The following is a 24,856-nucleotide window of genomic DNA, read 5'->3' as shown; positions in this document are numbered from 1 at the left end:
TTTACCTGGCAAGATTAGAGCCTTCAGGCCCTCTCTTACACCTAACCAGCCATACTCATATTGAACAAATTACATTTTCTGCAGAACATTAAGCACATATAACGTGCTATACAGTATTAATGTTAAAGAAAAAAAATAAAGATTATAACAGTAGTACAATGATAATTATAACAATCAAAAAATAATTATAACAATCAGTAATAATAATAATAATAATAATAATAGTAGTAATGACTATGTATATGAAAGTAAACATATTTTTCTTTTATGAATGTCAGTCCTATTGCTAGTTGGGAATTTTCTCGTTATGTTTTTGCAGCTTGTGAGTTATTCTCATCGAGCAGAGACATAAGACGATAGAATGGGGTGAAAGAGATATAGAAGAGGTAGACAGATTAGAGGAAGAGAAATAGAATGGTAAAATTCGAAGCTATGATGGAGAGGAGAAAGAAAGAGATGAGAGGGGCACAACAATGGTGGCTATACCGTCCCTAATATTTAAGTTTTGAGTTCCCTCTTGAATGTTGAGTGGTTCTGGATAAGACGCAGATCACAGGGCAGCGCGTTCCATAGTCGTATGGCTGAGATGGAGAATGAAACGGAGAAAGATTTTGTGTTATGTAAAGGTACAGCCAAGATGCTAGACGTATCCGATCTGGTATTACGGGTGTGGAATGATGATAGGTGTATAATGTGAGAAGATAAGTATTGGGGGCACCAGTGGCTAAGAAATCGATGAAGTAAGCACATCGTGTGGAGATCGCATGCCTTATGAGGGCGTATCCAACATAGCTGGGAGTATGAAGGACTGATATGATCATACAACTGTATATTGCACACGTATCTAACGCAAGCATTCATCACTAGCTCGAGGCATCTCGAATTTTCACTGTTTGTGCCGTGTTGAACTACATCACAGTAGTAAAGATTAGGCAAGACCAGTGTTTGGACTAATTTTTGTTTAACATCGGTTGGAAATATTTTTCTAAATTTTTGAATTGCATGTAGTAAGGAGAGCGATTTCCGGCAAGCTGTGACTGTTTGTTGTTCCCAGTTTGTGTGTTCATCCAAGATTATTCCAAGGTCTTTTACTGTTTTTTGGTATGGTAGTTGGGTACCATTGAGGAGTATTTGAGGGACTGTTTCGCGAAAGTACCGGCTGATTAACTTTGGATGAGATATAAGTATGACCTGGGATTTCTTGGGGTTTATTTTCAGAGCTAGGTTCTGTGCCCATCGAGAAACAGAGCAAAGATCTGCGTTCATACTTGCTACTGTGTCAGCAATGTACTTGGGGCTTGCACTTATGTGCAGTTGGATGTCGTCAGCATATAGATGGTAGTTGCAGGAGTGAATCACTGAAGAAATATCATTAATGTGCAGTGAGAAGAGTAATGGACCTAGGACGGAGCCTTGGGGAACTCCAGAGCGCACGTTTTTCCGTGATGACTTTTCTGACCCACAAATGACTTGTTGACTTCTGTTTTTGAGGTAGCTGTCGAACCAGTGTATTGCGCTGTTTGAGAAATTCAGCTGTTTCATTTTAATTAGTAATATATCAAAGTCAACTGTATCAAAAGCCTTGCAGTCAAGCAGTGTTAGGATGGTAGCTTCGCGTCTGTCCATAGCATGTTTAATGTCATCAGTTACCTTGATCAATGCAGTTGCTGTACTATGGTGCTTTCAAAAGCCTGACCGATATTTGTCGTGGATGTTATGAGTTTTGAGGTAATCCGTCAGCTGTTCATGGACGATGTATTCTAGGGCTTTAGATATTGCAGGTAGTATGCTGATCGGCCTGTAGTCACCTGGCGACTTAGGGTTGTCAGTCTTGGGTATAGGTTGAATTAAACTTTGCTTCCACTCAGCAGGATACGTACTACTGATAAGAGACAGGTTGAAGATGTCTGTGATAACTGGAATAATAGTGTCTACGATGTTCTTAATCATGCCAATGCTCACGCCATCATTTCCTACTACCTCGGAAGAGATTCTCATAATTGCCTTGTGTACTGTGCCGGTAGTGACATGTTTTAGGAGATTGATATCTTCGGGCTGGTATATTGAGCAAGCAGTAAAGGAAACAATAGAAAAATTCGGAGTAGGTATTAAAATCCATGGAGAAGAAATAAAAACTTTGAGGTTCGCCGATGACATTGTAATTCTGTCAGAGACAGCAAAGGACTTGGAAGAGCAGTTGTATGGAATGGACAGTGTCTTGAAAGGAGGATATACAATTAACATCAACAAAAGCAAAATGAGGATAACGGAATGTAGTCGAATTAAGTTGGGTGATGCTGAGGGAATTAGATTAGGAAATGAGACACCTAAAGTAGTAAAGGAGTTTTGCTATTTGGGGAGCAAAATAACTGATGATGGTCGAAGTAGAGAGGATATAAAATGTAGACTGGCAATGACAAGGGAGGCGTTTCTGAAGAAAAGAAATTTGTTAACATCAAGTATAGATTTAAGTGTAAGGAAGTCGTTTCTGAAAGTATTTGTATGGAGTGTAGCCATGTATGGAAGTGAAACGTGGACGATAAATGGTTTAGACAAGAAGAGAATAGGAGCTTTCGAAATGTGGTGCTACAGAAGAATGCTGAAGATTAGATGGGTAGATCACATAACTAATGAGGAGATACTGAACAGAATTGGGGAGGAGTTTGTGGCACAACTTGACTAGAAGAAGGGATCGGTTGGTAGGACATGTTCTGAGGCATCAAGGGATCACCAATTTAGTATTGGAGGGCAGCATGGAGGGTAAAAATCGCAGAGGGAGACCAAGAGATGAATACACTAAACAGATTAAGAAGGATGTAGGTTGCAGTAGGTACTGGGAGATGAAGAAGCTTGCACAGGATAGAGTAGTATGGAGAGCTGCATCAAACCAGTCTCAGGACTGAAGACCACAACAACAACAACAACAACAACAACACAGCGTCACAGGAAGCATCAGACATGGAATTCTTCATTTGGATCTTAAATATACGGGCAAAGTGCTCCACCTCTGAGTTATTAATGGAAGATGGGTGAACCAGAGTGGTGGTCAGATACCACTGCAAATGCAAAAGTCCTGAAACTCTCGTGACATAAACTGCTGACTGTTGTGATACCAGGATCCTGAGGAATCCCTCAATCACAAAAATAATAGACAGTGTGCAAACCATGGCAGTCAACAACATGGAGGACATTCTGGCTAAGTATGGGGAATTAGACAATGTATCGGCCACCAAAAGACCACATGCTGTCCAAAACGGGGCTGGTGAAATAATCGTACACATGTCCCAAGGAATCTCCAGGACCAGCCAAGGAAACAACTGGCACTGCACTGCAGCATGCTTCTGTGCACCAGTCCTGATAGGACAAACCAGATGTTCTCTGTCACAGTTGATTGTAGGCCAGTAGATATGACATCAGACCAATGTCTTTATACAACATCTGTGCGATGCATGCAGCAACTGGAGTATGCGAGGACACAACACCAGAGGAATGACCATACAACAGCATTGCCCCTCTGTGGCGAGCACGGGAACTCCTGAACAAAATTAAGCCGAACATGTAGGAAGAAAAATGTATGCCCCCACCTGGTCTGCAGCCAGACACACCCGCTGCAGCCAAACCAACTGGACCACTGAAATGATATGCCATAAAAATGGGTCAGTGGCTGTGGCAGTCACAACTGTGTGTGCCATCAATGGAAAGTCCAACAGGGCTTGCTGCAAGGCAACATTCAACGTGAACAGAACAACCTCCAACCAAACTCCGGATTGCGCCCCATCAGTAGCTGTGATAGCACATCAGCATTGACTTGCTGAGTGTTGGAGCCCTAATGAATATCATAACAATAGTTACTGAGAAAGAAGGGCTCACCACAACCATTGGGCAGCCATATCTGGCAGTTTGGAACAATGGCCAAATAAGGAAACCAACAGCTTGTGGTCATGGATGAGGATGAACTGTGCACCGTAAAGGACGACGTGGAACTTTTTAACCCTGAAAATAATAGCCAGCACCTCTTTTTTCATCTTTGAATAATTAACACTGAGCAGCAGATAGTGTCTTTGACATGTAATCAATGGGCTGTTGGAAGCTGTTTGGGTTCCAGTGGGACAGGACAGCACCAATGCCATACAGGGATGCATCACAGGAAAGGGTTAAAGTTATGTGGCATAAATAAAGCCACACAGGGAGCAGAGCACAACTGCTGCTTGAGAGACTGAAAAGCCTGCTGACAATCTGCAGACCAGACAGACACAACACCCTTCTGGGAAAGCCGGTTACAAGGCTGACAGCTGTGTGTGGCCTGGGGAATGAACTGAGCATAATATGAAATCGTACCCAAAAAAAAATTGGACCTTTGCAGGTTCTTGGCCACCGATAGGTTGATAATGGCCTTGATGTGGTCGCCTGTGGCTAAAAGACCATCTTTACTAAGCACATGGCCCAAAAAATGCACCTTCAGAAACGAAATACTGCACTTCTCTGACTTGCAACAAATGTCATTGTCGAGGAGGTACTGAAAAACTGATTGAAGGTTTCATAAATGTTCCTCCGGAGTAGGGCCTGCGATCCAGATATCAAGGTAACTGATGGAACAAGGAATGTCCTGAATCAACTGCTCCAAGTGTGATTCCATAATCCCTGGTGCAGTAGAGATCCCAAAATGCAAGCGAGTAACCTGATAAATCCCAAAGAGGGTGTTGAGGACCAGAAAAGTCCGAGAAACCAAATCCAATTGCAGGTAGGGATCATACAAGTCGATGTGAGAAAAATACTGAAATACTGCCCCCCCCCCCCCCCCCCTTACTTTATCAGGAACTCTGCCTGTCCACTGATTTGACAAAATAGGACAAACAATGCACTGATCCAGACATCTCTGAGATTCAGCCTTTACCTTATCACGCAAGGTGAAGGGAGTGGGGTCAGGGATGACAAAATTTGTGTACTGCAGATCCTTTACAACAAACATGTGCATCGAAATTTTCTGCTCAACTCAAGGTTTCTCAGATAGCAGGCTGTAGGGCTGCCGTAAGGAGTCCAAATTGTGAAAAGAACAACTGCGACACTAATTGGACTTCACCAACAATATGGAATCCAAAACCAGAAAATGCATTGACCCCAAAGATATTTTGCTCCAATGGTGAGTTGACGACTAAAAAGGTAGGTTGCCATTCCACATAATTATAATGTGCAGAAACGGAGAATTGCCCCCACAATGGAATATGCAATGTTTACTATAAGACACAACCTGACACAGAGGTTGTTGCAACTCTGTGCAGCCCAAGAGCTGACCTTCGCTCCTGTGCCTACCTGAAATCCGACCGGTCGCCCATCCACTAACATCAGCCAAATATACCGAGAAGACACGTGCAGAACATTAGAGGCAGCTCCCAAGTCCAGTGAAAACACAGGGGCATCCAATAACTGAGCCACGACCCGCTGCTGTCTATCACAAACAGTTGTCAAATGACCTATCTGCTGGCATACCCCACACATGGCCTCCATATGCAGGTAGTTGCAGAAAATACGCAAAAAAGACAATCGGGGTATGACCACTGTCTTGCTCAACATGCAGAATGAGAATGATGCTGAGGACGTAAAAAACATCTCTGGTAGGAATTACGATGCTACAAGTGGTGTAAATGTGCTGAAATCGGCACAGGTGAGGATGGACACATCCAACTGAGCCATTTGTCAGTCATCAGAAAGGAGGGGCAGGGGTAAGTGACTCCTGGCGGGGCAGAATCGACATACCTCTGCTATGTGATCTGCTTTTTTATGAAAAGAGGCATCCCCACCCATACTATGTGAAACAAGAGGGACATGAACAAAGTGACATTCGCTGTTCCTCTTGCCAACAATGTGTTTGTACATGACGGAGTGGTAATCTTGTTTGTACTGTGGTTACCTCTCCTCCCCCAGTGCACTGTGTTCCGGATGCTGGGGCTGCATGCTGTCAACAACAGTGATGTCACTCCAAGCCTTAATTGGTGGCCCGTAAGATCAGAGACCTTGAATGACTGTGCAATATTCAACACCTCTTCCAATGCAGGGTCCTCAAGTTGAAGAGCGTGTTAATGCACCTCTTTACCTGGTGCCAAGCAAATGATTGTGTCTCTGACCAAGGCATCTGCATATGACTCCTGAGATCTATCTGTGACAAACGGACACTTACAACTGAGGCCATGGAGCTCAGCCACACAAGGATGATATGACTGCTATGGCTGTTTGTGACACTGCTAGAATTCAACACACACAATGATCAGATCTCATGTGTATGCCTGGGGTGATGGGAGGACAGCAAATTACACATATAAGCAAAAAAAGCAACACTGGTTTCCGTAGAGGAGCTAAGTGGCACAGTACGTGATACACACGGGAGGATATCCATGACATAAAAGAGCTGTACACACTTCTTTGTCAACCAATCAGAATGCAATGGAATTTTGGTAAAGCTGCTTCTCGTAAGAGCCAAGTCTTCTCTGGATTCATTATAGGATGGAAAATATGCTGGGTGAACCACTGGCAGGTGAGCCTGAGTCAATGAAGTCAACAACTGTTCCAACATAGCTATACATGGCTGTTGTTGTTGCAAAAGTGATTTGAGTAATGCCTTCATAGTTGAGATGAATGGCACAAAAACCACAGAATCCAAAACACATGAAAATTTGACCCTTACTCATTGCTATTATGTTCTGACTAAGAAAATGAGGAAACACATGGCCATAAAAGAAGCACAATTTATTGGATCACGAAAAGGCAACAAAACAGCACAGTGACAGTAGAGTCACAGAATGTAACAATGTTCAGTTAATTTGTAAAATACCTCATTCTTAATCTTCAGATCTGAGGGGTCTGTGAACCCTCGACTCATTGATAATTAGTCTTACGCATGTAGAAGAATTCAACTTCTACCAAAACAGGACCCACCAACTCTCATTTATAGGAAAATTTTCATTATACCTTTAATTACAAAATGTAATCATTGGTTAATCCATTAGATAATATCATTTTTAACAAACTCCAAACTTCCAAAGAAGAACATGAGTATCAACACATCAGTATTTACATTGTAACTATAACCTTCTAGTCATTGGTATTCTTTGATGCCAAGTTTCATGCAGAAGATTCTTTGTTGCCTTTGATTAGTTTTCATGTAATGACGCCAAGTACAGCTTTAATACTCCTGGGATGGCACAGAGCTCATGCAGAGTACCACAGACAAAAATAATGAAACATATGAAACAAGAATTGCTTCTTAATAAATCCACTTGCACAATAATTGAACTTTTAAGTTCTGGGCTATTTTCCTGTGTAAACAGACAGATCTTCTGCTAATATAGCTTGGTCATTTATAGTCATAAATGGTGCAAGATTTCACCATCAATCAACAAAATGATTTATTTCCCAAAACTTTATCTACAAAAAATCTGGGAACTCTTGTACTCTCTTAAGTGACAACAAAAAGATTGAGAGGATGTAGTTACATGTCTCGAAGACATTGCCAACTGCTGGCCTGGAGGCCCGTGCCTCAGGTACTTGTGGGTGCACCATTTGAATACACACTACACTTTGCCCAACTTATGCCCATTGTGGGTGGTAGGGGTGTAGTAGGAGTGTAATAACCTGTAGTTACTACACAGGCAAAAGACATTATAGGTGTCTAAAATATGAGACTGACACAAAGTGCAAAATGGTAAATGCAAGGCTATAGAAGGATGAATAACTAGAGGAGGAAAGAGAGAGACTGCCAGTAAGAAAATTAAAGAGTCCTTTAGAGAAACTGTATACATATCAAGAGATCAGATGGCAAGTCGGTGCTAAGCAAAGATGGGAAAGATAAAAGGTAGAAGGAATATGTAGAGGGTCTTTATAAGGAGAACAAAATTGAGAACAATTTTATAGAAAGAGAAGAAGAAACAGATGAAGATAAGGTGGGAGGTACAATACTGCAAGAAGAATTTGACAGAACACAAAGACAAAAGTGGAAACATTTCCTCAGAATTACTGAGATCTTTTGGAAAGACAGCCATAATAAAATCACTCTACCTGGTGTACAATATAGAAAAGACAGGTGAAATACCCCCAGACTTGGAAGGATGTAATAATTCGAATTCCAAAGAAGGCACGTCTCTGACAGGTGAGAATACTACCCAACCATCAGTTCAATAAGTCATGACCACAAAATATTGACATCAATTAGTTACAGGAGAATGAAAAAACTGTTAGAGGCTGACCACGAGGAAGATAAGTCTAGGTTCTGGAGAAATGTATGAATATGCAATGCAATACTGATGCTAAAACTTATCTGAGAAGATAGACTGAAGATATGCAAACCTATTTTGATACATTTGTAGACTGAGAGAAAGCTTTTGACAATTTGGAGTGTTCTACACTCTTTGAAATTTTGAAGGGAGCAGGGATAAAATACAGGGAACAAAAGATTATTTACAACTTGTACAGAAACCATTAGAGTCAAGGACATGAAAGCGACGTAATAGTTGAGAAGGAAGTATGCCTCTCCCTGAAGAGTAAGCAAGCAGTGAAGAAAAACAAAAAGAAATCTGGAAAGAAAATTGCCAATGAAATTGTAATTCTGCAAGTGATGGCAAGTGACTTGCAAGAGCAGTTTTTGAAATGGATAGTGTCTTGAAAAGAAGTTACAACTTCAAGATCAAGAAAAATAAAACATGGGTAATGGATTGTATTCAATGTAAATCAATTTTATGTGGGCAGCAACTTAACTGAAGATGGCCGAAGTAAGGAAGGTATAAAATGCAAACTGTCAGTAGCAAAAAAATGTTTTTAAAAAGAGAAACTTCTTAATGTCTAGTATAAATTTAAATGTTTGGATGTGTTTTCCGACGGTATTTGTCTGGAATGCAACCCAGCTTGACAGTGAAATGTGGACACAGGGAAATCAGAAAAGATTGAGACAGAAACTTTTGAAATGTGGTGCTACAGAAGAATAGTGAAGATTAGATAGGTAGATCAAGCAACGAATGGAGATGTACTACACTGAATAAGGGAAAAAAGAAATTTATTGGGACAACTTGTCTAAAAGAAGGGATCTCTTGATAGGACACATACTGAGGCACAAGGAATTAATTTGGTAATGGAAGGAAGTGTGGGGGATAAAAACTGTAGAGAGAGACCAAGGCTTGAATACAGTAAGCAGTTTCAAATGGATGTATGATGTGGTAGTTATGCACATATCAACAGGCTTGCACAGGATAGACTAGCAAGGACAGCTGCATCAAACCAGTCTTCGGACTGAAGACCAATTAAACAACAACAACTACTACTACTACTACTACTACTATTTTGAAGTCTTAAGTCAAATAATTTTATGATGTCATTCTGAATTTTGTTTGCATTATAACACTCATTTTGCTAATGCACTTTGGATATCCAAGCAACTTTTACCTTCAATTTTTTTTTAAATATTATGGTTATTTGATCTGAAGGTTTACTGTGTATAGTATGGCATTACTTTAACTTCTTTTGAGTTTTTATCTGGTTTTGTAAATTATTCATTGGATAATTTTAAAAAAATTATTTTGTTTGGGGAAGTTAGTATATGATGTTAACAATAGCATTTATTTATTTATTTTTGTGTCTGTTTCCTTATTTTATTTTTGCTGCACACAACAACTGTTTTGCACAGACTGAATATTCCAGAGTAACTGCACACAAACAAAAATTGATTTCCATTGCTACCAATACTACTTTTTTAAATAACAATGCTAGCTGTGGGGAGACGCTGCTACAGGAGAGTGAGAAGGTAGTGGTAGTTGTCTAGCTTTCCTATGGTTAACATTGCATTTCCACACCTGGAACAGTTTTCAATGCTAAACTATTAACTTTGTGCCATATATTAGTGAGCAAAAAGTTGTAAACTGTAGAATGGCAAGTGGTATTCTCATTTGTGTAGTTGACTGGGAGTGTATCACAGTGCATTTTTGCTATTAGAAATATTTTGCAATCAAAAACTTGGTTTCAATATCTCTATTGACCCACTGTAAAATGTGACTGAAACATTTGTGGTCAATTTACTTTAAAAGCACAGATGCAAAATTTGAGGAGAAGATTAGTGTTTAACATCCCTTCGACAATGAGGTCATTAAAGAAGGGAGCATGATCTCGGATTGGGGAAGGATAGGGAAGGAAATCAGCCATGTCTTTTCAAAGGGACCATCCTGGTATTTGCCTTAGCGATTTAGGGAAACCTAAATCAGGATGGTCGGATGCAGGTTTGTACTGTCACCCTCCCAAACACAAGTCCAGTATGCCAACTGCTGTTCTCTCGGTGGTAAAATTTGATTCCTTGCATTAATAAGTCTTATGAATATTATTTTGACAATACAGCAGAGCCGAATAACTTTTGGGCTCCAGTAGTCTGTTGTGCCAAATGTGTAAGATTTCCTGTTGCAGTTCCAATAATATGGTAGGAACCTAAAGATCGTGTAACAGACCACTACTTCTAAAATATTCAGTTATTGATAACCATCTTCAGCCCGAAAAAAAGCACATCACTTGTTAGTATCGCCTCAACTCTTATTATTGATTTTTATGTGCTAGAAGAATGAAGAGATTATGTTGTTTTAGGTATGTGACATTTGAGGGTTGAGAAAAGCTGTGTCCTGTCAAGTCAGTGAGTTTGCAATGCCCAGCCAATTGCTGCATCACGGCTTGCAGCAAAGACAACAACTACGATGCAGTTGGCCACTACGAACGTTTGCCAGTGACTGCATAGAAGAAACACTAACTGTTAAAGAAAGAATTAGCGTGGTATGTTTGTTAGAAGAGAATGTTTCTTGGCTTGCCCTTTGAGAATTTCAGGAGTAGCATCTGAGTATCGTTTGGGTAGTGAGCCTCAAGAGAGATTACCTCAAGAGTGTAATGAGATCAGCTCACACATACGACACATGAAGTAGTCTGCAATGGGGATAAAAGTCAAATGTGTCTGTTTAGAAAGGGTTTTTGAGAATATTATCAGCATATGTAGGAAATGATTATTAGGTCGATCTTTGGCAGAAAATCTCCGATTCATTGAAGTGCAAGATTAGTTTCTCCTAGTTGTGATTAACGGTGCGTTGTGCTGTTCAATAGCCACGTGATGGTAGGCGAATCATATTTCAATATTTTTGTGAGATTTCCTGTTGGATGGTGTATGTGAAGAGACATGTTCACGCAAAGTCGTTTAATTGTTTTGGGGTTGAGATTAAAGCACACACTAAGAGATAGCAGCGTTGCATTGTGTTATTATGGTTGTATAGGTGTACACAGGTACCAAGGAGTAGTGACTTAGCAACGTTTGGGTTAGGATTTATTGTGCAACTTCGGCATTAGCGTCGCAATATAGTAAACTCAGAAAATCTCATTGGATGTACTGAATGTGTAGTCTATATTAAAGGAAACGGGCATCTTGCACCATAGTTATTTATTGAGAAACAATCAGAAGTTTATTGAGAATGTGATAGCTTTTCCCCTTGTCCCAAAGCAACAAATCAAGAATCATTTAAAAGACAACATGCTAATTCTCTCTCAAAAAGAGATCATCGAGTGTTGTCTATTGAGCTTTACATATTAGTGGGTCGCGGTAGTCAAAGGCTGAAGTGGTTAAGTTTTGTCTGATTCTTTGTTCATATAGCTGTAAAGTGGCGCTGACACTCAGGTTTTTTGTTTTATTTATTTTTTTAATTACATTTCTGCTTATTGGGGTTTTGAACAGTGAACCAGCACTCAAAAAACAAAATGCTGACTTGTACTGGTAGTTTATTTAACTGCAGAAAATAAAGAAAACAGTTTTAAACTGTCAGTACCCGACTTGTCTCTTATCCCCAAACTATTTCAAAATAATTACGAGAAAAAATAATCAAAGTCTTATTTGAATGCAGACTAACATCTGGAAAATATCTTTTCAGAATAAAGCCAAAACCCAAAGGCCAATGAAGTAAAAGACTGGATTATTGGTAAAAGCAAAGTTTGAAGAAAATAAAGAAAAGGAATAATATTTTTCAGTGAACGACTTGTAATGAAAAGAAAGATAATTAATCTTTAGACGGGGAAAGCAAGTTTGCACGTTATGGAAAAGTGATTAAGTATAAATAAAAAGTTTGTCCATTTAATTTCTGAAGGGCCGAGATTAATGAAATAGTTTATTATGATAAAATTTCAATAGAGTCAAGTGTAGTATTCTGCCCACATGGCTAATACAGGGTGCATACGAAGCTGTCTTCTAGGATTGCTAGACAACAATTCAAGCACAACGTATTAATGGAGTTTATCACAGTAAGTTAATTTGACAATACTCAAGTCCGCATATTCACAAAGGTGTGTCGCAAGCAAATGACGACAGGCAAGTAATCAACGTCCTTTGGTATATATAATTTCAATGCAAGCAAACAAAACAGTTCATAAGTCACTGCTGTAGCATTTGTATGACGGCTAGTCTTCCACTCCCGCCGCAGTTAGCTGGGGTGGCACTTATATTCTCTTCATGTAGCTGCCACTCCATTCGTGGTGTCATCCCAGTCAGTGTACCATAGGCTGACATTGTCTCACAGCCCTTTCTGCTGTAATGTTCCAGGCCAACATGCCAGCACTTGTCATTATGCCAGAACATCAAGGATATTGTTGTAGCAAGGCGCTACTTATAAAGGTTATTGTTGACTGACAATGAGACATAAACAGTATAAAATTATGTCTTTGCCTCTTGTACGTTTCCACCAGTATAGTGTGCTGTTGTTGGTAAAGTAAATACATCATTCCTACTCCTCGTAGACTCTCGTTAACATTTTTCTGGTGAGTGATACTAGCTTTGGTGGTAGTTTACCTTTGAAACCTAGTGAACCCTGATAGTCAGATGTATTATTGTAATTAATATCCAAATAGTTATCACTGATCCCATTCTACCACGAAAGGTCTTTTTGTGTCCATCTTTTCGTACATGGTGGTGATGTAGCGAGCTAGAGTGTAATTTACAGTGTGAGAAGATAAACATAAAACCTTATGTGACGTCATCGTGTTAACACGGACGATTACTTCAAGTCTCACAGATTACGTCATTGAGTAAAGGCAAGATCTTGTCAGGACGAATTGTAGTATTACGAGAGTGAGCTACGTTGGCTGACATTGTTTTTCCCTACATATTGCAGTGCTATTAGAGCCTGTCATTATAGTATATCTCCTACGATCGAAACATATTACGAAGTTGGCATTAGTGGTATCTAAAAGGGTGGCGCAGTAAAACTGCTACTTCTGCTTGACAAATATATCTGTAATTAGTTCAAAGTCCAAACATGCTGTAAAACTTCTGTCTTCAGAATCAGCAATTTGACTACTGTCTCATGGATAATGCCATCCTACATCACCTCCATCAGACAGAAAAAAGGTGAAAATATTTTGGAAGTGTTGATGCCATAGAACGATCCAGATTTTATGGAAGGAGTTGATGATCTAAAGCTACCTAAAAAAGTGAAGTGGAGTTAGTTAGTCATTTACTTTAAAGATTCAAAGGCTGGTTCCAGAGTAAGTAATGTCAAAAGGATTGGGTTGGGTTGTTTTGGGGAAGGAGACCAGACAGCGAGGTCATCGGTCTCATCAGATTAGGGAAGGAAGGGGAAGGAAGTCGGCCATGCCCTTTGAAAGGAACCATCCCGGTATTTGCCTGGAGCGATTTAGGGAAATCACAGAAAACCTAAATCAGGATGGCCGGACGTGGGATTGAATCTTCGTCCTCCCGAATGTCAAAAGGAATTTGAGCATTTATTTTCTGAGGAGGAGGACCCAATTTTCTATAATACTATTAAACCTTGATGGAGTCCCTTGGTGTTTGTTCTATGACACCTCAAAAACTGGCTTGAAAGCAGTCTTGCGTCAGATTGGAAATAAGTTTCCATCCATTCTTATACCTTACACAGTTAGTTTGAAGGAAAGTTCCATGAACATGCATCTCTTGTTTTTCAATATCCAATATGACTACTGCTGCTAGCAGGCCTGATTATAAAGTGAAGCTATTATATTTGGATTACAACTTATCTACACAAAATTTTGCTGCTTCTTGTGCATATGGGATAGTGGAGATAGAAGTGATCATTATACAAAGATGGCTCATCCATCACTTGTAAGTGCTGTCTAAATCTCATTGCTTTCATTGCACATCAAACTAGGTTTGATTAAGAATTTTGTGAAATCAAGGGATAGTGGTGGAAGGTTCCCTAAGATCTGCGAAGCAAAACTAAAGGGGGGCATATTGGTGAGCCCTCAAATTATGGAACTTATGAAAGCCTGTTAAATATGCAAGAATCAGCTGCACAGTTCTTTCAAAAACATTACTGTAACCTTTCTAGGAAACTCTGGGTCTGAACATTATAAAGAACTTGTCAGAAAGCTGACTGAGAACTACAAGGTGATGGAATGTAATCTGTGATTGAAAACACACACATTGGTCTCCCACAGAAATTTCTTCCCTTGGTGCTGTTAGCAACAAACATGGCAAGTGTATCCAACAGGACATCGCTGAAATGGAAAAATGCTTCCATGGAAAATGGGCTTTAAATATGATGGTACACTATCGTGAACACTCATAAGAGATGTTTTTCTAGCCAAGTAGCCAAAAATTTACCTCACACACATTTTACATACATAAAATATCTTTCAGCTTAGGTTTTACATTTACTCAAATGTATAATTACCAGAAATGTTATCAATGTGATTACTCACAAACTATGGGTGATGGAATACGCCTGTAAAATTATTTGAAACCAACACAAAAAACTCAGTAACAATCACCCATTATACTTCTTTTAATATGAAAAGAAATAATTTTGTTGATCAGTGTAGTTATTAATATTCAGTATTATTATTATTATTATTATTATTATTGATTCCATATACTCTCTTATCTATTCTACTTACTTTGAAAATGTGTTCGTTTCCAGTAGTGGGGCAGCTCTCAAATTCTGGTGGTTTCCACTGACATTTTATACATAGTTCATTTAATGCCAAAACGTCCTGTTCTCCTCCACCTGAAAATATAATCAGAAGCCAAGTTAAAATTCTCTCAATAGAAATGAGGGCCATTTTATATTCTTAAGAAATTGTAGATGACAGGTATGTTTATTGTTTCCTGTTATAAGCTAAGTGTAGATATATTTTCTGATAATACATGCGGTGGGTCCATGATTACGATACAAACTTTCAGGGATGATGGAGAAGGGTAAATGTATCAGTTTGAGGTACGGGACAGTCAAAAGTTATAAGCAAAAATCATTCTAATAACTCTGCAGAGGATCTCTTCTACTGCAAGCTTTTTGTTTTCCATGTCTTGGGAGGAGTTAGTATGGACCAAAACAAGAATAAGATGCCCAGTAAACATGGACCCTGAAGTGCATACATTGAAGAGCTATGAGCAATCGTTCATCTTTGCAACTGTGAAACACATATCTTCTACCGAACAAGTGCTCATAGCTCTTCAATGTATGTTTTAGAGCCCAAGTTTATTACAGAATGTTTTGGTCAGTACTACCTCCTCCCAAAATATGGAAAGCAGAGAGCTTGCAGTAGATGAGGTCCATTGCCAAAAGTTTCAGAACAATTTTTATTTAGAGTAGATGCACCAAACAGCTGCTTATAATAAGTGATCTTTATTTATGACAGACTATTTCATCTTTATCAATGTTTTGGGACATTTGTTGATGGTGTTAGGGCAGCAACCAGCCACAAATTTACTTTCAATTCCTTTATTCAAAGGAAACTGATACCGGTTTCGAATCGTGATTCATCATCAGACAGTTTACACGCTTTCTTTATGACATTTGGTGTGTTTTTACAGATTAATTGTCCTAAAATATAAATAAAACATAATTATAAACACGCCACACACGGATGGTTGCGTAACATGCTGTATAATAAACAACAAAATCTGGCTGGAAACAGTATATGCAGACACCCCCGTCGACAATAAAAATTATAATTATATGAAAAAGAAGAGAAAATGTGAACATCAGTGGAAGAAACTGAAAAATAATTTCGAGGTAATAACAGGAGGAGATGTAGCTGAGCAGTGCCAGACTACACATATAAAGGTCCAAGGTTTGATCCCTGTTCAGCCCAACAATTTTTTCTATCACTTATTGCTCATTCAACATTTTTAATGTGAAAAATACCAGGTTGCTATAACTGGCTGTGTAAGTCGCTTCAAAGATCTGAGGAGGGCAAGAGCATACTACTATGAATAGGTCCATGCCTAGTAAAGGACATTGGCATTCAAATTAATGGGCTGTGGATAGGTTTAACTACAAGGAGGAGACATATGGTTTTCATTGCTCATTACATAATCTTCCTTGTAAGCAAATACGAGTAATCCACTGAATTACAGACACGTATCGATAATGGCGATTTTGGAACATAGACTGTGTTCAAACAATATGAGTTACCTTGAAGAAAATTATTTATTGACGAACAGCTAACACTTATTCTGAAAATATTGTTCCTGTGAAACACAACAAGCTCTTTATTTACATGAAGTAATGAGTGCTACTGACAGGTGATATCAAACTGATTCCATATTAATAGATTTCCAGAAGGTTTTAGACACCACACTTCACAAGCAACTTCTAATCAAATTGCGTGCCTATGGACTATTGTGTCAGTTGTGTGACTGGATTCATGATTTCATGTCATGAAGGTCACATTTCATAGTAACTGATGCAAAGTCATAGAATAAAAGAGAAGAAATACCTGGTGTTCCCCCAAGGCAGTGTTACAGGCCCTCTGTTGTTCCTGATTAACATAAATGATTTAGGAGGGCATCTGAATAGCACTCTTAGATTTTTTGCATATGGTGTTGTCATTTACCATCTCATAAAGTCAGCAGATGATGAAAACAAATTGCAAAATGATTTAGGCAACATATCTGTACGTTGTGAAAAGTGGCAACTGACTCTAAATAATGAAAAGTGTGTTGTCATCCAAATGAGTACTAAAAGGAATCTGCTAAATTTCAGTTACATGATAAATCGCATTAATCTAAAGGCTGTAAATTCAACTAAATACTTAAATAGGGACAGTCATATAGATAATGTTGTGCATAAAGCAAACCAAAGACTATGACTTATTGACAGAATACGGAGAAACTGCAAAACGTGTACTTAAGAGACTGTCTACTCTACACTTGTATGTCCTCTTCTGGAGTATCTGAGTAGAGACAGTCTGCATAAGGTTCATATTCACGTAAGCTGCAGCCTGCTACAATTTTTGTCATTAATATTGCTGTTACAGATACTACTGCTGTAACAACAAATTAGTTGTATTTTATGTCTCTCTCTCTCTCTCTCTCTCTCTCTCTCTCTCTCTCTCTCTCTCCCCCCACCCCCCAGAAGATTCAATCAAAGAACTAAACTAAATACAAAAAACTAAACCTTGAAGCTTGGTCTTTTTTAGTGTTAATTACCTTTTAATATATATCAAATAAAATGTGCCTGTAACATTTTAAATAATGGCATAAATGGTTTATTTTCTGAACCCAAAATTTGTCTCATTTGCTAGACCTCAAAGCGTCATTTGCTAGACCTCAAAGTGTCAAAAGCAAGAAGGTGGAGATGTAGAGAGAATCTGGGAGAGGAGCAAGAAGAGGGGTGGAGTCTGGGGGAGGGGGGGGGGGGGGTAGGAGAGGGGGCTGGTGGGAGAAGGCAGTATGCAATTTAGGCAGGGAAGGAATGGTGTCAACACTGACAGAAGACAAAAGGGAAAGAGAAAAGGTAGGGTGAGGCAGTGAGAAACAGGTTAGCAGATGTTTAACCAGGGGGATTGCAAGAACACAGGACATGCTGGAGACATGATTTGCACCTGCGTAGTTCATAGGAACTTGTGATGCAGTGTTATTGTGTCCAGCTGTTTGACAACTGTATGGTAAAGCCTGCAGTTGACCACAGTTTGGTGGTGGCCAGACATGTAAGTAGACATGTTTGCTACTTGTCATGCCCACTAGAATGCTGCACAGTAACTGCAGCATGGCTGATGTATAACATTGCTGTTTCCACATATAGTTCTCCCTTTTATAGGCTAGCAAATGCCTTCTTTCATTGCCTTTACATAGTTCCCCATTACTACCAGACTCCCTGTTAATCACTGTTGAGGTGACCTCCTTGTACACCAAGATCCCCCATGTCCAAAGCCTTGTTGCTATGGAACATTACCTTTACCTGTGACCCCATACACCAAACCCACTACCTATCTGCTATTCCTCTTGGCCAAATACACCCTGACCAACAATTATTTAACTTTAGAGAGCTAAATCTAAAAACAAATCTATGGTACTGCCATTGATATTCACATGGCACAATCCCATCTGGAATAGTCCTTCCTATCCAGTTAACAACTAAAACCTCCTGTCTGGCTCAGATTCACTGATGATACTTTTCCATGATCTGGGCTCATGGCAGGGACAATCTTTACTCTTCCCTCCATAACGTCAACACGTCCTTCCAAATCACTTCAGCTCAATAAGTCACCTTCCCAGATGTCAACGTCCACCTCTCAAATGCTCCATAAATACATCTACTCATATCAAGCACACCAACCACCAGCAGTACCTCCACTATGACTCTCCACAACCATTCCATGCCAGGAAGGCTCTTCCTTACAGCCTCGATTCCCATGGGTGCCGCGTCTGCAGTGGTAAGCACGAGTCATCTAAATATTCTGATAACCTTACCAGAGCCTTTACAATATCCCATGCAGTTCATCCACAAACAGATCTCCTGTGCCAGCTATTTCTCTGCATTAACCAGTCACTGAACAGCATTCCTCTGACCACTCACTATCACCCTGGCCTTGAAAAGCTAAGCTCTACCACATCCTTCACCAGGGCTTCAACTAACATCATACCCTGAGATGAGGGATATCCTATCAACGTCACCCAAATTACAGTTCCACCCTTCATCCAACCTATAGAATATCGCTTTCTACCCCTATTCCAATCCTGCTGCCGATCCTGCACCCCATGGGTCATTCCCTTGTGGACAACCCAGGTGCAAGACCTGTCCTGTACACTGACCCATCAGCCCGCATCTCGTGGTCGTGCGGTAGCGTTCTCGCTTCCCACGCCCGGGTTCCCGGGTTCGATTCCCGGCGGGGTCAGGGATTTTCTCTGCCTCGTGATGGCTGGGTGTTGTGTGCTGTCCTTAGGTTAGTTAGGTTTAAGTAGTTCGAAGTTCTAGGGGACTGATGACCATAGATGTTAAGTCCCATAGTGCTCAGAGCCATTTGAACCATTTTTTACACTGACCCATCACCTCCTATTGCAGTTCAGTCACAGGCATTTCCTACCCTATCAAAGGCAGGCACCCATGTGAAAGCACCCATGTTACATAGCTGCTATGCTTCAGTTACTGTACAGCATTCCATGTGGGCATGACAAGTAAGCAACTGTCTACTCACACGAATGGCCACCACCAAAATGTGGCTAACCGCAAATTTGACCACCTGGTTGCCAAGCAGCTGTACACAACTACACAAATGACAACAGCTGCTTCACTACCAATGCCATTTGGACACACTCTTCCAGCAACTTTCTCTGAACTATGCAACTGAGAATTCTCTCCAGGATATCCTGTATTCTTGTAATCCTTCTGGCCTAAACCTCCACTACGTGTTTCCCACTGTCACATCTTTCATTTTCCCTTTTTTCTTCTGTCATTGTCCGTATCGCTTCTTTTCCCCCCACTCTTCCTCCTCCTCCCTCACACCCATGTGGGTGTTTCTCTCTCTCTCTCTCTCTCTCTCTCTCTCTCTCCCTCTCTCTGCCCCCTTCCAGACCTCCTCCCTTCTCTCTCCCCTCCCTTACTCCTTCTCCATCTACAGCTTTGACTCTTTTAAACCCCTCCCCCTTCTACCTCTGCCTGTATCTGTTCTGCACTCTACCCCCCTCAGAACTCCATTTGTCTTGCTGAGCAGCTGTTGAAGCCTGTGCCTTTCCCACTTTTTGGTTGCCTTCCTCACTACCCCTCATTGACTCAAGCATCCTTCCCTACCCTCTCTCCGAATCCATCAGCCCAGGAAACTGCTCTCGAATGGTTCGAATGGCTCTGAGCACTATGGGACTCAACTGCTGAGGTCATCAGTCCCCTAGAACTTAGAACTAGTTAAACCTAACTAACCTAAGGACATCACAAACATCCATGCCCGAGGCAGGATTCGAACCTGCGACCGTAGCGGTCTTGCGGTTCCAGACTGCAGCGCCTTTAACCGCACGGCCACTTTGGCCGGCAAACTGCTCTCAATGACTGACAGTCAATAATCAGTGTCACTACGATAATGGTATCATACCTTTGGGTGATTGTATAGTTGTGTGTTAGTTAGTTTAGTGTTCTATAGATCATTTGTATGATTAATCCTAATGATGTTGAACGAGTTATTTTGCACTCACATACAGTCGCGTCCTGATTGCACACTTTTACTTGGCTCCTGAGTTGGTTGATTGGTTGGTTGGATGCTTAAAGGGACCACACAAATAGGTCATCAGTCCCTTTGCCCTCGAACAGCCAGGTCTGTATGACTGAAAATCAGAGATAGCCTACTGCGCAAAACCCAGGGGAAGAAAACACCAAGGTTTACCAATGGCAGCAAAGCTGAGGTAAGGGACAAAAAGACAAAATGGAGACAGACAATGAGGTGACATACATCCCCCCCTCCCCCTCCCCGGGGTCACTTACCAGAGGCACTCTGCTCAAAGATTGCCTTGGAAAGACTAGCAACACAGACAGGGCAAGAGAAGCACAGAGAGACAAAAGATGAACAAATCTAACAGACAGCTAGAGAGAGAGAGAGAGAGAGAGAGAGAGAGAGAGAGAGAGAGAGAGAGAGGGGGGGGGGAGGAGGGGGGAGGGGGGGGGGGAAGAGTGAAAGGGCAGGCAGGATGAGGACCGGGCTGTAGACAGCTGCACTCGCTTTGGGCAGAGCAGGCAATAGTGTTCTGTCAGCCCCTCAAAGGGCCAATAATGTCAAGAGAGTGGTAAAAGCCCACTTCATGAATAAACCATAAAATTAAGTCAGCTGCTGGGGCATCATCTTCTACCACCAGGGTAGTCAGCCAGGGAGATTAAGAGTCCACCGGATGGTGGATAGGTTGGGACAGTCCAGTAAAATGTGGACCACCATCAAACAGACACCACAATGACAGCGGGGCAGGTTCTTGCTATGGAGGAGATAAGCATGAGTCAGCCAAGTGTGGCCAATGCAGCTCCAGCAACGGTCAGTAGAGTCCTTGCAAGAGTCCTACTTGGAGGACCCCCACACAGATATGTAGTCTCCTTTATTACCGGCAGTTAGTTTGGTGGTGTCAAGTCCACTCTGTTCAAGGGCACGCAGGGAATCCCGGATAGCAATGACCAAGAAGTGACAAGGGTAGCACGCGTTAAGAGCTTGCAAACTGCTCACAGTGTTGTTGCAGATGAGAAAGGACTCACGACTGCAGGAACAGATAGCTCAAGAGCACAAGTAATGGCTACCAGCTCTGCAATGAAAACATTACAGCCATCTAGCAAGGACAAAAGTTCAATACATCTCACAAGAGTATAAGCAAAGTCTACATGACCTGCAAACATTAAGACATCAGTGAAGATGACTTCTAAACCCTGGGATGTGCCAAGGATAGAGAAAAACTGGTGATGGAAGGCCTCCGGATGGACAGAGTCTCTCAGACCTTGTGATAGGTCAAGATGAAGTGTGATCGAGAGATGTACCACAGAGGTGTACAGGAATGGGTCCAGAGGAGAGCTGGAAGAGGAAACAATTGAAACAGATACGGATTGCGATCATAATCTCTGATCGGGGCTGCCATTGCGGGAGATGGGTTACTGTGTTTGGAAAGAGGAGATGGTAGTTCGGATCCTTAGGAAAGCTGCAAATGTGATAGCATAACTGACAAACTGTTATTGATGCCTGATATGCAATGGAGGTGCACCAGCCTCCACGAGTAAGATGTCCACAGGGCTAGTTCAAAAGGCTCCTGTTGAAACTTACACGTGGCAGTGGTGTATCGGATCCAGTATCCACAATGCTGAGGGTGACGCCAAACTGTATGCCAGACTCCCATAATTGAGGCGGGGTTGTATCAGGGCTTTGTAAAGCTGTAGAAGGGTACTGCGATCTGCATCCCAGCTGGTGTTACTCAGGCAGCGAAGTGTATTAAGGTGCACCCAGCACTTTCGCTTAAGCTAGTGAAGATGGGGAATCCATGACAACTGAGAATCGAAGACCAGTCCTAGAAAGTGATAAGTCTCCACAACATTGAGTAGTTGGTTGTTGAGGTAAAGATCTCGTTGTGAGTGAACGTTACAACATCGACAGAACTGCATGACCCAAGTCTTGGTAGCAGAAAATTGAAAGCCATGAGTGAGGCCCCATGCCTGTGCCTTTTGTATGCAACCTTGCAGTTGACATTCAGTGACATCCACACTAGAGCAGAAACAGTAGAGGGAAAAGTCACCATCATATAAAGAGGCTGATACTGAGAAAGAGAGGGACACTCAGTACAGAGCCATATGGGACATCACTGTCTTGGATAAGCGAGGGTACTGTGCGAAACACCAACTCGAACCCGGAACGTAAGGTGGGACAGGAAGTTCTGGAAGAAAATTGAGAACAGACCCCGGAGACATTAATCGTGTAAGGTAGTAAGGACGATGTGTTGCCATGTGGTGGCATGTGCCTTCTGCAGGTCAAAGAATAACGCTATAAGGTGTAGACACTGGGCAAAAGCTGTTTAGATGGCAGTCTACAGGTAAACCCAATTATCAGTAGTGGAATGACCTCAGCAGAAACCACCCTGGGGAGGAGGTAGAAGACCCTGAGACTCAAGGAGCCAACAAAGCAGCCTGCTCACCATGCTCTCATGCAACTTACAGATAATGTTGGTGAGACTAATTGGGCGATAAATGTCCATCTCTACGGGGTGCTTATCCAGTTTCAATACTGGGACAATGATGCTTTCTCACTAATGTGATGGGAACTCACCCTCACTCCAGATGCAGTTAAAGATGGCAAAGATATGACACTGACAATCCACTGATAGGTGCTTGAGCATTTGGTTGTTGTGGATGTGTCTGCCACTTAGGCTGTATCAGGGTAGTGGGCAAGGACACTGACGAGAATTCCCAATGACTGAATGGAGGATAACATGGTTCCAGGTGGTGTGTAGTAAAGGATAATTGCTTTCACTCAAATTGCTGGTTTAGGACACTGACGCTTGAGCATAGTGCAGACCAAAATGTTCGGTGACTGTGTCTGGATCAGTGCAGACAGTGCAATTGAAGGTAATATCAGATAAACCTGCAGGTGTCTGGTATCCATAAAGACATCTGATCTTATCCCAAACCCGCGAAGGAGAGGTAAGTGGTCTGATGCTTGAAATGTGTCATTCCCAGCATTCTCTCTTCTATCTTTTTGTTAGGTGGTGGCTCCGGGCACAGAACCACTTAAAGGTAATGAGGGTGCTGCTTATGTCATTGGAGAACCCGCCTACAATCTCAAATGGCCTCTGCAATTTCAGATGTCTGCTGCTGGGGTGGGTGCAAGGAACAGGGGATTGCTAAATCAGCTGCCGAAAAAGTGGCTGTAGTTGTATTTTGGACCGCCTCATTAATATATCCATGCGGCAGAGAGTCAAGGTCAACAGCAGAAGTGAAAGCATCCCAGTCACCACTGTCGAGAGCCCGTCTGGGCAGGATTCCAGTGGAATGACACTGAGGGAGGGGCAGGAAGATCGAAAAGAGGTCACTACCAACAAATGTTATTGTGGACCCTCCAGTGGATGGATGGGAGAAGACAAGGGTTGCAAATGGAAAGGTCTATGTCTGAGAAGGTTCTGTGTGCCATACTGAAGTGTTTGGGGGTATCTGTATTCAAGAGGCAAAGATCATGTGCCAGTAAATTTTTGAAGTCTTTACTATGACCAGTGACCATGTCTCCACCCAACAAAGGGTTAAGGGCATTGGAATCACCCAAAATTAGGAAAGGTGGGGGAGCTGAGAAACCAACGAAATTAGTATTTTCTGAGACACTTAACCTCCCAGAAGGAGGTTAACATTGCAGATGGTAATATCCTGAAAAGCCCTTACCCAAACAGCCACAACCTCCAAAGGTGTGTTAAGAGGCACAGGTTCACTACATAGATTGTCCAGAACACATGTGCAAAAACTTCCCAACACCCTGTCATAGGCAGCACAATTCTTGTAATACCCCCGGTATCCACGAAGGGCTGGGGTCTGCATTGCTGGAAACCAAGTCTCCTTAAGGGGAATGCAGAAGGCAGGTGATGTACTTCAAAGATGTCATAGCTCAGCCACGTGGTGGAAAAAACTGCTACAGTTCCACTGGAGAATAATGTGGTCGAAGTACAGTGAGGCCATGAAGGGATCAAGGGGGCAGGTTATGCCTTTGGGTCACCTGCTACCACTGGCTGAAGGGTTATGGCATCAATGCACGTAAGTTCCAGGTTACAATGCGTGGTGCGAACTGGGGCAGATGCTGGTATCCCTGCCTTGCCCACAGGAGTGGAACAGGCAGGATTTGGTGGCATGGGGGCCATCGGAATGTCTTTCTCCTTGGAGGACTTTTTCTTGCCTTTCCTCTCTTTAGAGGATTCTAATGATTGTGAGGGCTTCTCTGAATCAGTTTCATGTAAAGAGGACAACACAAAGCCCTGCGACCAGCAGCCTGTGGCTCCTTCAGCCACTGGCTGGTGTCCAGCTGTGAACCAGTGGAAACCTTGAAAGAAAGTGTCACGAGGGACCCTTTCCTAGCCAGAGGCAGGTGATTTGTATCTAGCTGGGAGGTGGAGACCTGGCCC

At 41.6% G+C, this 24,856-nt stretch overlaps 1 protein-coding gene across 3 annotated transcripts in view; it reads right to left on the bottom strand.

Moving 5' to 3' along the window:
* LOC124612387 (serine/arginine repetitive matrix protein 2-like) overlaps nt 1-24,856 on the bottom strand; it is a 350,835-nt gene that overhangs the window by 55,198 nt on the left and 270,781 nt on the right. For all 3 annotated transcript variants that reach the window (XR_006979537.1, XM_047140563.1, XM_047140564.1), the window contains one exon: nt 14,923-15,032. Coding sequence is in view for 2 of the 3 variants with exons in the window: in XM_047140563.1 (XP_046996519.1) it covers nt 14,923-15,032 (110 nt within the window). In the remaining variant the exon portion in view is untranslated. The remainder of the gene's footprint in view (nt 1-14,922; nt 15,033-24,856) is intronic.

This window comes from Schistocerca americana, chromosome 4, assembly GCF_021461395.2.
Source record: "Schistocerca americana isolate TAMUIC-IGC-003095 chromosome 4, iqSchAmer2.1, whole genome shotgun sequence".
Classification (NCBI taxonomy): domain Eukaryota; kingdom Metazoa; phylum Arthropoda; class Insecta; order Orthoptera; family Acrididae; genus Schistocerca; species Schistocerca americana.
Note: the sequence above shows the minus strand (reverse complement) of the source record. Positions and strands in the feature narration are given on the sequence as shown.